The sequence below is a fragment of the Sclerotinia sclerotiorum genome, genomic scaffold (assembly GCF_000146945.2).
Source record: "Sclerotinia sclerotiorum 1980 UF-70 scaffold_10 genomic scaffold, whole genome shotgun sequence".
Lineage (NCBI taxonomy): Eukaryota > Fungi > Ascomycota > Leotiomycetes > Helotiales > Sclerotiniaceae > Sclerotinia > Sclerotinia sclerotiorum.
In genome coordinates, this window is record NW_001820826.1 from 104,358 (window position 1) to 117,313 (window position 12,956).

Genomic DNA, 12,956 nt, shown 5'->3' on the forward strand with positions numbered 1-12,956 from the left:
ATCGTGCTTAGGCACCATCATTACCTAATTGACCATCCTCGCCTGAAATCAGATCGTGCAGCTACCGAAATGACAAAGGGATCTTGTCATACCTACCCAAGGGAATCTCCGCAAGCTTCAGTGACAACCACCCTTGGTCCCCCCTCCCCACACCCAATCACTAGCAGCAAAGTCCCCCACGAACTCCCCCACGAACTCCCCCACGAACCACCCCACCTTCCCGAAGTCCCCGGCCCTCGGAGTTTATATGAAGCGAACAAACTTGATCGTGCAGATAGATCCCTTCCTATTCACTATTATATCTCTGGTCCGGGCACTCGTGAATATGTTACAATTTACTACGGTTCCTTTGTGGGGATTAAGCAGTGAAGTCATTGGGGTGAAGTTATTGGCGTGAAGTTCTTAAGGTGAAGTCATTGAGTATCTGTTGAAGAGTTACCTTGATGGTTTCAAGTTATCTTTGTTTCTGATATTGTCAAATCATTTAAGTGGAAGTATAGAAACTTTAGGAATTTTTTAGTAATACTTTCCTCAAGAAATCCATAGATCTGTCTGATAGCAATGTCCTTTCGTACATCCCAAGAAGGGTAATGGGTGGAAGGACTTCAGAATGATGGCTTATAATTAAAGCAGATCAGAGAGAACTTTTAGGGAACAAAGATATACTACAAATCAGATTCAGGATATAAGTTTTCGGTTCTCCTTCTCCTTCCCCTATGATGTTCTGCTTTTGTTTCACTTTCACTTCCTTTGTTCCTTCCATGCTTCGACTGGTGTGAAGATAAATGAGGACCGGCTCCGGCTCTCGGTGTTCAATATTGAATTAGAACCGACAGGAAGGAAGTAATTTTAATTCAAGTCTCAACAAGAATGTATTTGAGATTTTAGGAGTAAACCTTCCTAATAATGAGGTATTAACAAAAACTAATACCCAACGAAGAAGGTGAGGGAGACGAGGGGTAATCTGTGGGATCTATCAACCGAGAATACATAAGTCAGATCTGGAAAGTACGTTTGAGTAAGAAGAATAGAACGAGATACCAGAACACTTATCAAAACTTATCCGTCGGGGAACAAGCTGTCGATCCGACTCCGACTACTTTCTATATTCACTTAACAACCTTGATAGTTCTTTAGCGACCATTACGTTTCCTATCATTGATGGCTCATTATGAATCGCACCAATGAGAATGGATACAGAACATCTACGTATTTCCGGGAGTTCTTTCCAACGTACTGGGTTCTTACATACTTTGAGCTTCCTGGAGCCAGTGTCTGATAGTGTTTTCCTCATCTTCTAAGTGCTCAAAAACTAACCAGTCTTCTTCTCTAAGTTCATGATTTAGTTATACAGCCTCACAAGAAAGAAAATCTCTTTCAAAGTCCTTGGACTTTCTAAACAAGCTTATCTCAAGGAGCAACATAAAGCAGTCTCCATGACATACTCAAGATCTCGTCCGAGGATTCATACCTCGGGTGTCAAAAATCAGGGCAGAAAACGGCAGAATCCAAAGCTTTGGTATCCTGACACTGGTTCAACTTTGAAACTGGCGATATCTGGTAGATTCACTGCCGACGTCGGAGGCAGTGCAATGATCTTGATAAAGGTAACTATTAAGCGATGCCCACATTATCTACTTCCTTCAGAGGACCTTCGCCCCCTTTCCTTTTTCTCCTCTCCTTTCAATCACAATCATTAAACAACAATCATTAACAAAAACAGAACAACTACCCCCAACCAAGCACAATGGTATCTGAGGCTTCCAGAGCTATCAGTCCTTTGTCAATGAGCAACACAGGATTTGCTGACCACGAAGACATTTATCCTATCATTCATTCTGCACCCATCACTCCCCTTCAAGGGTCTCTCCTTAATTCTCCTTTTGATTCCAAATTCGGAGATTTCGATGGATATCAAGGTGATTCCGAGGAATCCCTTGATCCTGAGCCCATCCAAACCAACATGGTTCATCCGTTGGATGTCCCGAATTTTGACTTTTCCTTTCCTATGGAAGTTGATCCTGCACTAGTACCCGATTCAATCTTCCCAACCTCTGGCTCACAGTCAAGCACTCCAGACAGTCATTGTAACCAAAACACCGAGCTTCCTGAATATCTTTCTGTTACAAAGCATTTCAATCATTTTCCAGTCGATAATGGTGGAGCCCCTTCATCCGACCGAGTCACAACCCCGGACGGCTCGACCAGCTTCCACAAGCCGCACAAACACGCCACTTTTGTTGACCCCATGCATGCACAAGCGCATCTCAAACATGTTGCTGTATTCTGTTGTCAAATTCCGGATTGTGTGAAGGAGCCCAAATCCGATTTCAAGTACGCAATTCGACAATTAATTTTACATTATTCCCGACCAACAATTGCTGAGCCATTGTATGGTGGTCGCAGAGCAAATGTTCTCCCACAGTCAGAAAATCCAGACTTTCGTATTCCTATGCTTCTTCTTTCAGGAGATAGGGTTTACCGAGCTGAAAAGTTGGGAGATGATCCGGTCGTACGAATTTTTGTTGGTGATATAATCAACCGCAAGAAGAAATACTGGGAGATTTTACCAGGAGGAGTAGTTGAGCAATTGGGATGGGTTGATGAGCTCAGAGATACCGTAGCTGGTGCCAAAAAAACCAGTATCTGGAAGTGCAAGACTCATGGAGACGTTTGGAATGTCAGTGTCTTGGATCATATCTTTGATGATGGTACTGGCAACTCTGGTTCACCTCCTACAAGCACCACAGATTATGATAGTGGCTACGCTAGTTCTTCTGGTCAAGTGGGAGCTTCGCCAAGAAAGAGAAGATCAACATACGGCGACAATAATGCGGCTTTTAACATGCATCCCAACGCACCCGGCAACTTTGCTGTTGGCCATGACCATGATGAGAAAATCCCTATTCGTAGCCGCAATCACGGTCAGGCAATTCCTGTTCGTAATCACAAGCGCGATACCAAGAATCTGAGCGGCAACCACGATTCCCTGGGACAAATTGAAGAGATGGAATTTGAGGACTTTGAGATGACGGGTGATGTTACTGAGCTACTCACGGATAGTGACTTTACCAATGGTGGCGAATTTATGCAAGCTCATGGATTCATGTGGGATGATGAGCTTCTTCATGAGGTCAACCTGTTTAATTCCGACGAGCTCAATTCTGAGCACATCATCGAACACGACTTTTACGCTATTTGAGCTGAAATTACATTATTACGAGACGGATACGATAATAAGATACGGGAAACAAATTATGGCTGGCCATTACTGTAACTGACATAGACACACGCAAATTGATATCATCAGACGTTTATTTTCACACTTTGGATTATTAGGGGATTCGGTTACCGGGATGCGTGCATGCAGTTTGTTTTCATACAGGAATTACATTTTGATGGGATATTTTCCTTTGATGAGTTAATGGGTAATGGGTAATATACAATGGGCAATATATTTCTAGGTAGTTAAGGCTTTCTTTGGAGTAGTAGCGGTGTTCTTGCATTGAAGCATTATGGGAAACATGGCGTTGAGATATTGAAGCATTATGGGGAAGCATGGCGTTGAGACATTGATGGATGGATGGATGATATGATATGATATGGGGTGTATCTTAAGAGCTGGGCTGGTCCTAGAATGAAAGCAATGATATTCTAGAATCTATATGCGAGTCTTTCGTGCGTGCGTGTGTGCATGTGTGCATATGAGTTTTTATGATGTTAATGGGATATCTGGTGATTTTTAAAAGAGCTTCAATTTGTAAGATTGGGTATGGAAGGGTGGTTAAGGATAAGATAATTAATTATTGTTGGGTTTGAATGAGTAGTTTGAAACTTCTAGGTTCAATACGAGGTCTTGGTGGACTTGAGTGCTTGGATTAGAGGGTGAGTGGGTGGGTGAGATGGTGTTATTACTAGGTAGGTTGGTAAATGAGTAGGTAGGTAGTAAAAACTCGAGACCTATCGATATTGAGATTCGCATGCTTCATATGATAGATTTAGAATTATGCGCACTTTTGTGCTTTCTTTTGCGGTTTCTTAGGTAAGATATCATGATATTATGTTGAAATGTAGGTTAGGAGATAAGAGGAAAGCTATCGGTAAGAGGTAAGAGGTACCAAAAGATCAGATTATCGACGTTGTCTTACAACTACATAGTACATACTGATTCTATATATTGAATAGGTGTGGATGGTTACTGAGTGGAAGTTCAAGTTGGGAGTTAGAAAAGAGAAGTTGAAAGGGGAAGTATAATGTATGCGGCGATTGCGATGGGGAGATACTGGGTTTCAGCTCCGAACGGATGAGGGGAGTTCTTTTTTATGTGGTGGATGGGGCGGATAGGATGTGGATGAGATGTAGGATGGGATGGATGGATATGGAAAGAGTTTTCTTTTTTCATGTATTTTTTTTTGAGTTTGGTTTTGATGGTTTGGTGCGGATTTGGATTTGGGATTGGGGAATTGGGGTTGAAGGATGATTCGTGGGTATGGGGGGAGGGGTTTTTCGGCGAGTTTTGTAAGGTATCTGATCTCTTTGGGACTATGTGGTTGTAAGTCTTAAGATCTCAGTAGACATTACAGTACTAGACCACAGCTATTTGCTGGGTGGTGTGACGCCTCACACCTCCGGGTCACGTGGCATGCCCCGTTTGTATTTAATCATAGGAAAACTCTCTACTCTTGTTTTCCTTCTTCTTTTCTCCTTAGCTTAGTATTTTCTAATACAAGATACTTTACCCAGTATTCTTGAGTGTGACAGGTGGGGTTGCTACACCAAAAGTCAGTTACTTCAATAAATTATTAAAATTTTATCTAATAATAAAATGTTATTCAAAATTGATATATTGAATATTTCGATTTAAATCAATAATTAAAATTTAGAAATTTATCTTCGTTATTCTTTTAAATTATATAATTAGATTAGAAAATTGAAAAAAAAATTGATTTGATTTTTGCAAGGAAAATCAAGAAAAATATATAAATCGATTTCAAATTATTATTATTCAATCAATAAATTTTTTCAGAATTCAAAATTTATTATATATAATCTTTTGATAAAACTAATTAATATTTTTTAAAAAAAATATAAAAGTTCTTTATTATATCAATATCTTTGAATGAAAATGGTATAATTTAGTTATTTTTAGTGTAAAATTAGATGTCAGCTAATATAAGTGGAGGGGTACTGTAAGAATAACATATTTCCTAGCATAAAACTTGCTATGTGATTTTCCCCCTCATCGTATGCACAATATCTCAATACAAAGAACCCAGCGACCCACACCATAAGTGAAAAAACCACAGCGGAAATCTTCTATCCCAGCGCGATTGATTCACAACCCCACTGTGTCGAAGCTAGCAGACTTAGACTACCTAGGCTGAGAAACTTCTGCAGTGCAGCTGTACATATACATGTGCATATTCCTCGAATAAGCAAGCTTTCATGATTAGAACGCTAAATCATCTATTATCTGACATCTGACTTTAGGGAGAAATCCTCTTGGTATTTCTCCTTCTACATCCGCATCGACGGGTGGGGAGTAAAAGAGTTCAACCAGACTGTTTACGAATGTGTGGAGGTTTTTGGAGCAAAGATTGAGGATTAGAATAGGTAGGTGGATTCTTCAATATTTGGTAGGTATTTTCTCGTATTTGCTCGTGTTATTTTGAGGGAGACATTTCATTGAAATCTTTTTTTATACAGCCTCAAACTTTGAACTTCGAATTTCAAACTTTCAGAAGATTTTAAGAAAATGCATTTCATCACACAAACCATCATCGCAGCAGCCTTCCTCGCAGGCACCGTCTTCTCAGTTCCAAATCCCCTGATGAATGATAGTGATGGCGACAACCAGGGACCCGTTAGTAATTTTCCAACTTTTCCCTTCTGTATCTCTTCATATAGACAATGTTCCCATCCCGACGGGATATATGAGCTCGAAAAGAACAAACAAGCAAACGAACAAACAAAGCAGGATATATTGCTATTGGAAATATTGCGAGTTCAAGGACCAAACTTTTGGTATCCTTTGCAAGAAGAACGAAGGCGAACCATATCAACATGATGTCGATTGTATCTTAGCATCGATATGGAGCATCTGGCCAATCTGACTTGTTGCCATCAAACGGATTGTCTTGATCAATAGCCGATTACGGTTGTATGAAGAGTTATGGGCTTTTGAGGGTGGAAATTTGGGATTGGAGATGGGGTTGGAGGAGAGGATAGGGCGTGGTTTCGTTTCTGAGGATTAGTTTGCTGCGGATTGTTGTTTCAACCTTTGATATAAGGGGAGGTTTAGTGGATGATCTCGTTTTGAGCATGTGAATTGGTATTTCTGCTTTGCTTTGAAAGTAAGTGATGGTATTTGGCTTTGTGAGAGTCAGGGTTCAATCAATTGTTTGGGTAGTCAGCTTGGCAATAGAGAATCACTTGTGGAGGTATTATTTTGGAACTAGAGGTGTGCCATTAGAACCACAGATGTGATCTACGTGCAACATGGAACGTGAAATTGTAAACGATACTGAGTAGCAGCAAGAAGCAAGACACATTACTTGACCTGGTTGAAGTGATCTTTAATGAGCTATGTGGAAGCTAATCTCTTGATTCCAATTTCTCAAGGAAGAACGAATGTTTTAATGCCTAAAGGAAAGTAGTCAGCGAACAGCCTTTGACTTTATGGAATCAGTATTCGTGAGTAAGTTACCTGAACTGCAGTCAACCTCTTGCCACTTTCATAGATAACAAGACTCGCGACTAAATCCCTTCCATCATCCTCAGCATCTGGAAGTAACTCTTCCCATGATTTGCTCGGGAAAATGTTCCACCATTGAAATGGGTTGGTTTTCCACTTCATTGCCTCCGGCCATGTCTGCTCGGTGGGCGTTCCAAGAGTCTTGAACATACTTAAAATCAGTCCCAATTGATTCCCATCTTCATCGCCGCGTCGACTCTCCAGGAGTGGGATGGGAGGCGAGCGAAGGCATTCGGCGAGTAGTACACCAGTGGACCACAGATCAAGAGAAGTAGTGTAAGATGTATTAGAGAAGAGAGTCTCTGGACCGCGATAGCACGTAGTACCAACCTCGAGACATTTTTGGTCAGTGGGCTCGGTAGATGAAGAGATGCTTGGATGCCATGCGGTGCCAAAATCAGTTATGACAATGGGATCCTTGCCATTGATATCATGAGGTAAGAGAATATTGGATGGTGATATATCACGGTGAATTATTTGCTCTGCGTGGAGATATGCAAGTCCGGATAATAATTCTTTAAAGATCTTTTTAGTTGTGCCTACGTTGAGGCCTTTGCTACTTCTTGATAGTAGATCTGATAAAGTATATGGCATATATGGCAACAGCAAGACCAATCTCGATTCTTGATCATAAAGTGTCGTATGGAGTGAAATTATGGAAGGATGCGAGAGCCTTTTCAGGATAGCAATTTCACGAGTGGGGGAGTGTGGTTCCATGTTATGTGTTTCTGTTATCACTTTCAGTGCATAAGAGCCCTCCTCAGTATCACACCTATAAACTTGAGAAACAGCGCCGCTAGAGATATGGTGACAATTGTTGTAGGGCCCTATGGTTATGCCGGGGCTTTTGGGTGCAGAAAAGGTTTCTGATGAAGAGGCTTCAGCATTTGGCTCAGTAGGATTGCATAAATCATCGTAGGTAGCCTATTTCTTGTGTCAGTAAGATTCCGAAAGCGATGTATATAGTAACTCAACAGAGGGGTAGAGTTCTCTGTGTACGGTTCAAGAAGGAAATAATATGGATAATATGGAAGCAGAAAAGTATCATGGCAAAAGGGGGGGGGGAGGGAAATGATGCTCACGTGATAGATGACACCAATATTTGAAACCATTAACTCACTCTAGATGACGAAGAATTATAAGCTTCTGATTCTATTTCGAATGCAGTTTTCTGTGTGTTTCCACTGAGCCCGCCAAGCGCGAGATGTTTCTTCCTATTTTTAGGATAATTAGCCATGGCAGTTCATGTGTTGAATTGGAATAGTACCACTTTACAGCTTTAAGATATTATCATATCGTTCAGAAGCTTTTAAGTCTTGTTTCCAGTCTGTTGTGGAGTCCATATTGTCGAACCAAGAGGATCGAAAGATTGATAAACTGGGCAATTGCAAAGGTTGTGTTGACTCATGAATTGCGTGTTCTCATAATATTGTCTTCTCTCATTTGATGAAAAGCTGTTTTATCCGAGGTGATTATAAGTACATTGAATACGAGATGATCTCTTTCATTACCTATTTATCTCTGTTTCTAAGTTTCGGATAAAGTCCGGAGGGTTTTTATACAAAATATGAAGTTATGGATGGGTGGATTAGCTGAGAGAGATGAAGATTCAAGATTCTTGAATAAGCAAAGTGCAATCAATACTTGAATGATATATGGTCGAGAATATACAGAGATTTGGTAATATTCCTCTCTTCTCTCGGTGGACTCCCTTAATAATCCGGTCAGTTCTAAAATCTCAATAGGATTGATTGATTGTTGCTAGGCCATCAATGATGGGTTTCTGAGGTGGGTTCACCAGTTTGATAACCTTGAAAGGTCACTAAAAGCTCACTGGTGGATCTTCTACAATTGAACCATCACGTGCTCCATCCATTGCATTTCCTCTCATTTTGTTCTGCATGATTTTCTAACAAGGATGACAAGCACTACATACAGTATCTACTCCGTACATACCTATGGAAATGGAAACAACCGAGAAGCTCCGACCAATTAATTCCAGAAGAGCCGCTTTCGCTCCTTCGAGGTTGGGAATCGTGGAGAACATAGAACATCTAATTCCGAAAGCATGATATATTGATAAATTAATCAATTCTCTCTCTCACTTAGGAATTCCAAACTACCTCAATATGCACATACATGTCCAATTATAACTCATCATTGTTTACATTGTTTACAATAAAGTGCTACTACCACCATTAATTATCACAAGGTCCAAAGTTCTTCTTCAATCATTGCTATATGATTATGAGCAATCATTAGTTACACAGATGATCAACCTATTGGGAAGTTAAGATTACAACAACCACAAATATGGATGCAGTCGACCGTCAAGAGTATCCTGCTATGCTGGTAAGTAATCCTTCGGTCGCAGAACTATACTATACCGTGCGGCCATCAAACTCATCTGCTGACTCTGGCGCAGGATCGATTACAACCAGCTGCGGCGGCAACAAAACTCAACGAGCGTGTGAAGAGGATAAACAAAGTGAACACGGAAATTGCGGATTGGTTGCAGGTATGTATTTGTCGAACTGCTGCGATGGCATATTGTTTACACATTTATTAGGAACGTCGGAAAGTAGAAGAACAATATGTTGCCGGCCTCCGAAAACTTGCGCGCAAACCTTTACAAGAAACTGGAGGAGAATTGGGGTATGGCATTTTGGGACATCCGGACTCGATATGAGCTAACCGGACGTTAGGGTATTTGATGCACCATGGAGAAAAATCGTGGGTTCGGTCGAATCAATCGCGGATTCTCATTTCAATCTATCCGAACGAATTTCGAAGGATGTTGAACAACCTTTGCGACAATTTGCTACACAAAATAGAGAAATGCAGGCAATGACGACAATGCAAGGCAACCTCACGGCTATGGCTAAGGAAGTAGACGATGCGCAGCATGCATCGGACAAGCTCAGCAAGAAGGGGGGGAAAGCAAGCACCCAGAAGGTGGAAAATGCGGCTGCTAAACTACAGAGTGCTGAACAACAATGGCAAGCTCAGGCTCCATTCATATATGAAAGTCTTCAGGTGGCAGACGAAAGACGGTTGAATCACCTACGAGATATCCTTACGCAATTCGAAACCCACGAAGCCGATAGAATTGAGAGAAGTCGAGTAGCCGTTGAGCAGACCCTTACAGCATTATTAGAGGTAGACACTGCTCAGGAAATTAGGAATTGGTCGGAAGCAACCACCGGTGGTAGGCCTGTCACTGAGCGGTCCAATAGAAATATTTCTAGCGCTGGAGATAGTGGCGGTCCCGCATTACCAATACCTCCTCCCACCCCAAGGTCTACACACTCAGCTGCTGCTAGTGATGTCTCCAAGCAAGAAGGTTCTGGTGGTAAGTGACAGTCCTTGAAATCCTTTGTTTCTACATAGTGCTACTGTGACATATACTAACATACTAAATCTAGAGTCGAAGATAAAGAGCCGCTTTGGCACGATGCTTCAACGTAGACGCCAAAGCATTCATGGAGGATTTGCTCGCGCCCCGTCACCGAACAAGGGATTCTCAACTATAAATCGCAATTCCAACAGCAGTTCCGGACGACCAAATCTGTCACCTCATACATCATCAAACAACTTACGAGACTCCACTTCGCAAGACAATCGACTCTCTGCTCTCCCCGAATCACCATCGAATCGAGATACACTGCAACCTAATGGCAATTCTAATGGTGTGGGTCAAGAATCATTGGGCGTATCGGATATGGTTAGGCCAGCTACCTCTAATGGTGTATCAAGCCCGGGAATGATGGATTTATCGGAGGTTGAGCCACCTCCAGGTCCACCCCCATCGCATTTCAAAGAGACTCAGAAGGATTCTGAAGGCTTCTCGGTACCGGCAGCCATGGACGATCCTATATCGCAAGCTCAACAAGAGGCTCAAGAGCATAACGAACCTCAATTTAAGCTAGACATTCGAGATCAACCCATTCCCGAGCAAGATGCAGATGCACAAGCTGCATTGTCAAATGTCGCCAATACTTTGCGTTCATCTCAAATGCCCACTTCAGCTCGAAAAGTTGGTACCGTCCGAGGCCGAAGAGATGTTCGAAATACGGTCTATGTTCCTTCGCCTAATCTTGAGGTAGGTAGCATAGAAAACAATTTGCCTCCTTCGCCAGCTCTCCCACCGGGGGCAGCACGTGCGGCTGCCTTCGCAGCTATCTCCGAACATGGGCATGGCCATGGTGCCCCAAGTGTATCTGATACAAACTCCATTCGTTCCGGGCATTCTCTTCATAATAATGTTGTGGTCAAGCATGGTGATATGCACCACCCTGGCCTCAATGCGTCAATGATAGAGACTGTCAATGCCACTATAGAAAATGGAACAGTTAAAACAGTCAAAATCAGTGGGGAGGTCGCTTTGATCTACATATCGTCAGCGAATGGTACTCCGTTACCAGCTTCAGGTAAGCCAGTCCCAATCTACGCGGCTGCAGAGTCTAACGTAAATAGGAACCGAGACAATCCGCATCAACAACTTCCCCGCTCTAGAAGCTATCGGCCCTAACAGAACATTCATTCATCCAGTCTCATCAGAGAAACCGGACGAATTCACAGTTGACCTTGCATCAGTATCGCATAAAATATCTCCAGCATTCACTTATCGAGTGCACCTCGATGACCAGGATATATCTGCACATTCACCTGTGCTGTTGAAGCCAGCGTGGAAACCTGTTGGTGATAAGCTTGGTCTTATCATCGAGTACGCACTCAATCCAGCTTTCTCATCCGATCCCGTAGCTTTCAACAACCTCGTTATCGTAGGTAAATACGCAGGCGCTGGAGCTGCTGTATGTAAATCCAAGCCTACTGGCACCCACTATCGTGACAAACGTTCTATCGTTTGGCGTCTTGGAGATGTTACGCTCAATCATGAATGGCATAAAATGAGCGCTTTATTCTCCGGACCAGATGGTGCAGTTCAACAAGCAGATCATGCCGAAGCCAGGTGGGAAGTGCAACGGCCAATTCTTGACAATGGCATCAGTATTTCGAGATTGGAAGCAGTTAAAGGTGCAGAGGAATCGGATCCATTTGCAGATGAGTCATTAGCTCCAACGGGAGGTAATTGGGTTGATGTTGAAACAAGTAGGAAAATTGCCAGTGGAGTGTATGAGGCAAGGCAGATTACAGCGTGAAAAAATAGGGCTACGTTGGAACGTTGAGGGCGAGGAGGAATGGAGTTTTTTTTTTCGGGAGTCATCTTTGACTGTTTGGGTGCGTCGAAAAATGCTTGAAAGGTAAATAAATGCAGATGGAGCTATCCATGTTGGAAGAGTAATGGTTGGGGCATTTGAGAGGTGGTCTTCGAGTTGATACCTAGCGTTTATCGCTATCTTTCGTTTTTCAGCGTTTGTAAGTATATACTATCCATAGCGAGCTTGTTTGAGATTAAGGCATGGTCTTTCTGCCCACATAACTTTGTGATACAAAATGTAAAAATGAATTGATTCCTGTTATGGCAGTCTTTCTCGGTATGGACATATCTTCACGGACATATGCAGCCCCTGGTGGCCATACGATGGATATAATAAATCGTATGTCAAACCCCATACGAGTTGTATGATAATATCTGGATGGGTTTTATATCCATAGTATTAGATAATTTTCAAGGATTTAATAGTCTCATATTAGATACTGGTTAATATTCCCATTCTAATCGGAAAATCAAAATATTCTTTTTCTTTAAACTTGAAGGTTTTGATTGTAAAGATGTATATACACCTACGCATATCCTGTTTATAATGTATTCATTCTTTGATTTTCATAGTTGATTCTTGGTTCTCGGTTCTCAGTTCTCAGGTGTTCTTGGTGATACATTAGATAGGTAAGTAGGCAGGTATTTGTGTATTTTGTATTGTGTATCGTGTGAGATATCAATCTTTTTTTTCTTTTTTCGTTTCTTTTTCTTTCTTTGCTTTTCAGCTATACTCTATCATGTATGTATCGTCTGTTATAATTTGAGGATATAGTAAACATGTCGAGTAAGATAGAAAATGACAGGTTCGAGTTCAGAGTTTATGGTTCACGGTTCATGCATGGGAACGGGCTGGGTATGGTTTTTTTTTTTTTTTTTTTTTTCGGATGTGATTGGTTGGGCTGTTGCGTACGGTAAATGTAGCATATTGCTGGGTATGCACACCTCTGATGGTCATTTTGTGTGATGATGATCTGTGAT

At 41.7% G+C, this 12,956-nt stretch overlaps 3 protein-coding genes across 3 annotated transcripts; 2 read left to right on the forward strand and 1 right to left on the reverse strand.

The window, feature by feature from the left end:
• Positions 1-906: 906 nt before the first annotated feature.
• SS1G_07568 (predicted protein) lies at positions 907-3,202 on the forward strand (the record flags this gene model as incomplete). Its single annotated transcript, XM_001590894.1, has 3 exons — positions 907-911; positions 1,355-1,607; positions 1,724-3,202. The coding sequence occupies 3 exons, from the start codon at positions 907-909 to the stop codon at positions 3,200-3,202; spliced, it is 1,737 nt and encodes a 578-aa protein (XP_001590944.1).
• A 3,392-nt stretch (positions 3,203-6,594) lies between these two features.
• On the reverse strand, positions 6,595-8,801 carry SS1G_07569 (hypothetical protein; the record flags this gene model as incomplete). The annotated part of the gene is made up of 5 exons (XM_001590895.1): positions 6,595-6,642; positions 6,707-7,678; positions 7,875-7,968; positions 8,426-8,465; positions 8,711-8,801. The coding sequence occupies 5 exons, from the start codon at positions 8,799-8,801 to the stop codon at positions 6,595-6,597; spliced, it is 1,245 nt and encodes a 414-aa protein (XP_001590945.1).
• A 266-nt stretch (positions 8,802-9,067) lies between these two features.
• Positions 9,068-11,916, forward strand: SS1G_07570 (hypothetical protein; the record flags this gene model as incomplete). The annotated part of the gene is made up of 6 exons (XM_001590896.1): positions 9,068-9,106; positions 9,180-9,272; positions 9,324-9,409; positions 9,460-10,106; positions 10,180-11,184; positions 11,231-11,916. The coding sequence occupies 6 exons, from the start codon at positions 9,068-9,070 to the stop codon at positions 11,914-11,916; spliced, it is 2,556 nt and encodes an 851-aa protein (XP_001590946.1).
• Between the last annotated feature and the right edge of the window lie 1,040 nt (positions 11,917-12,956).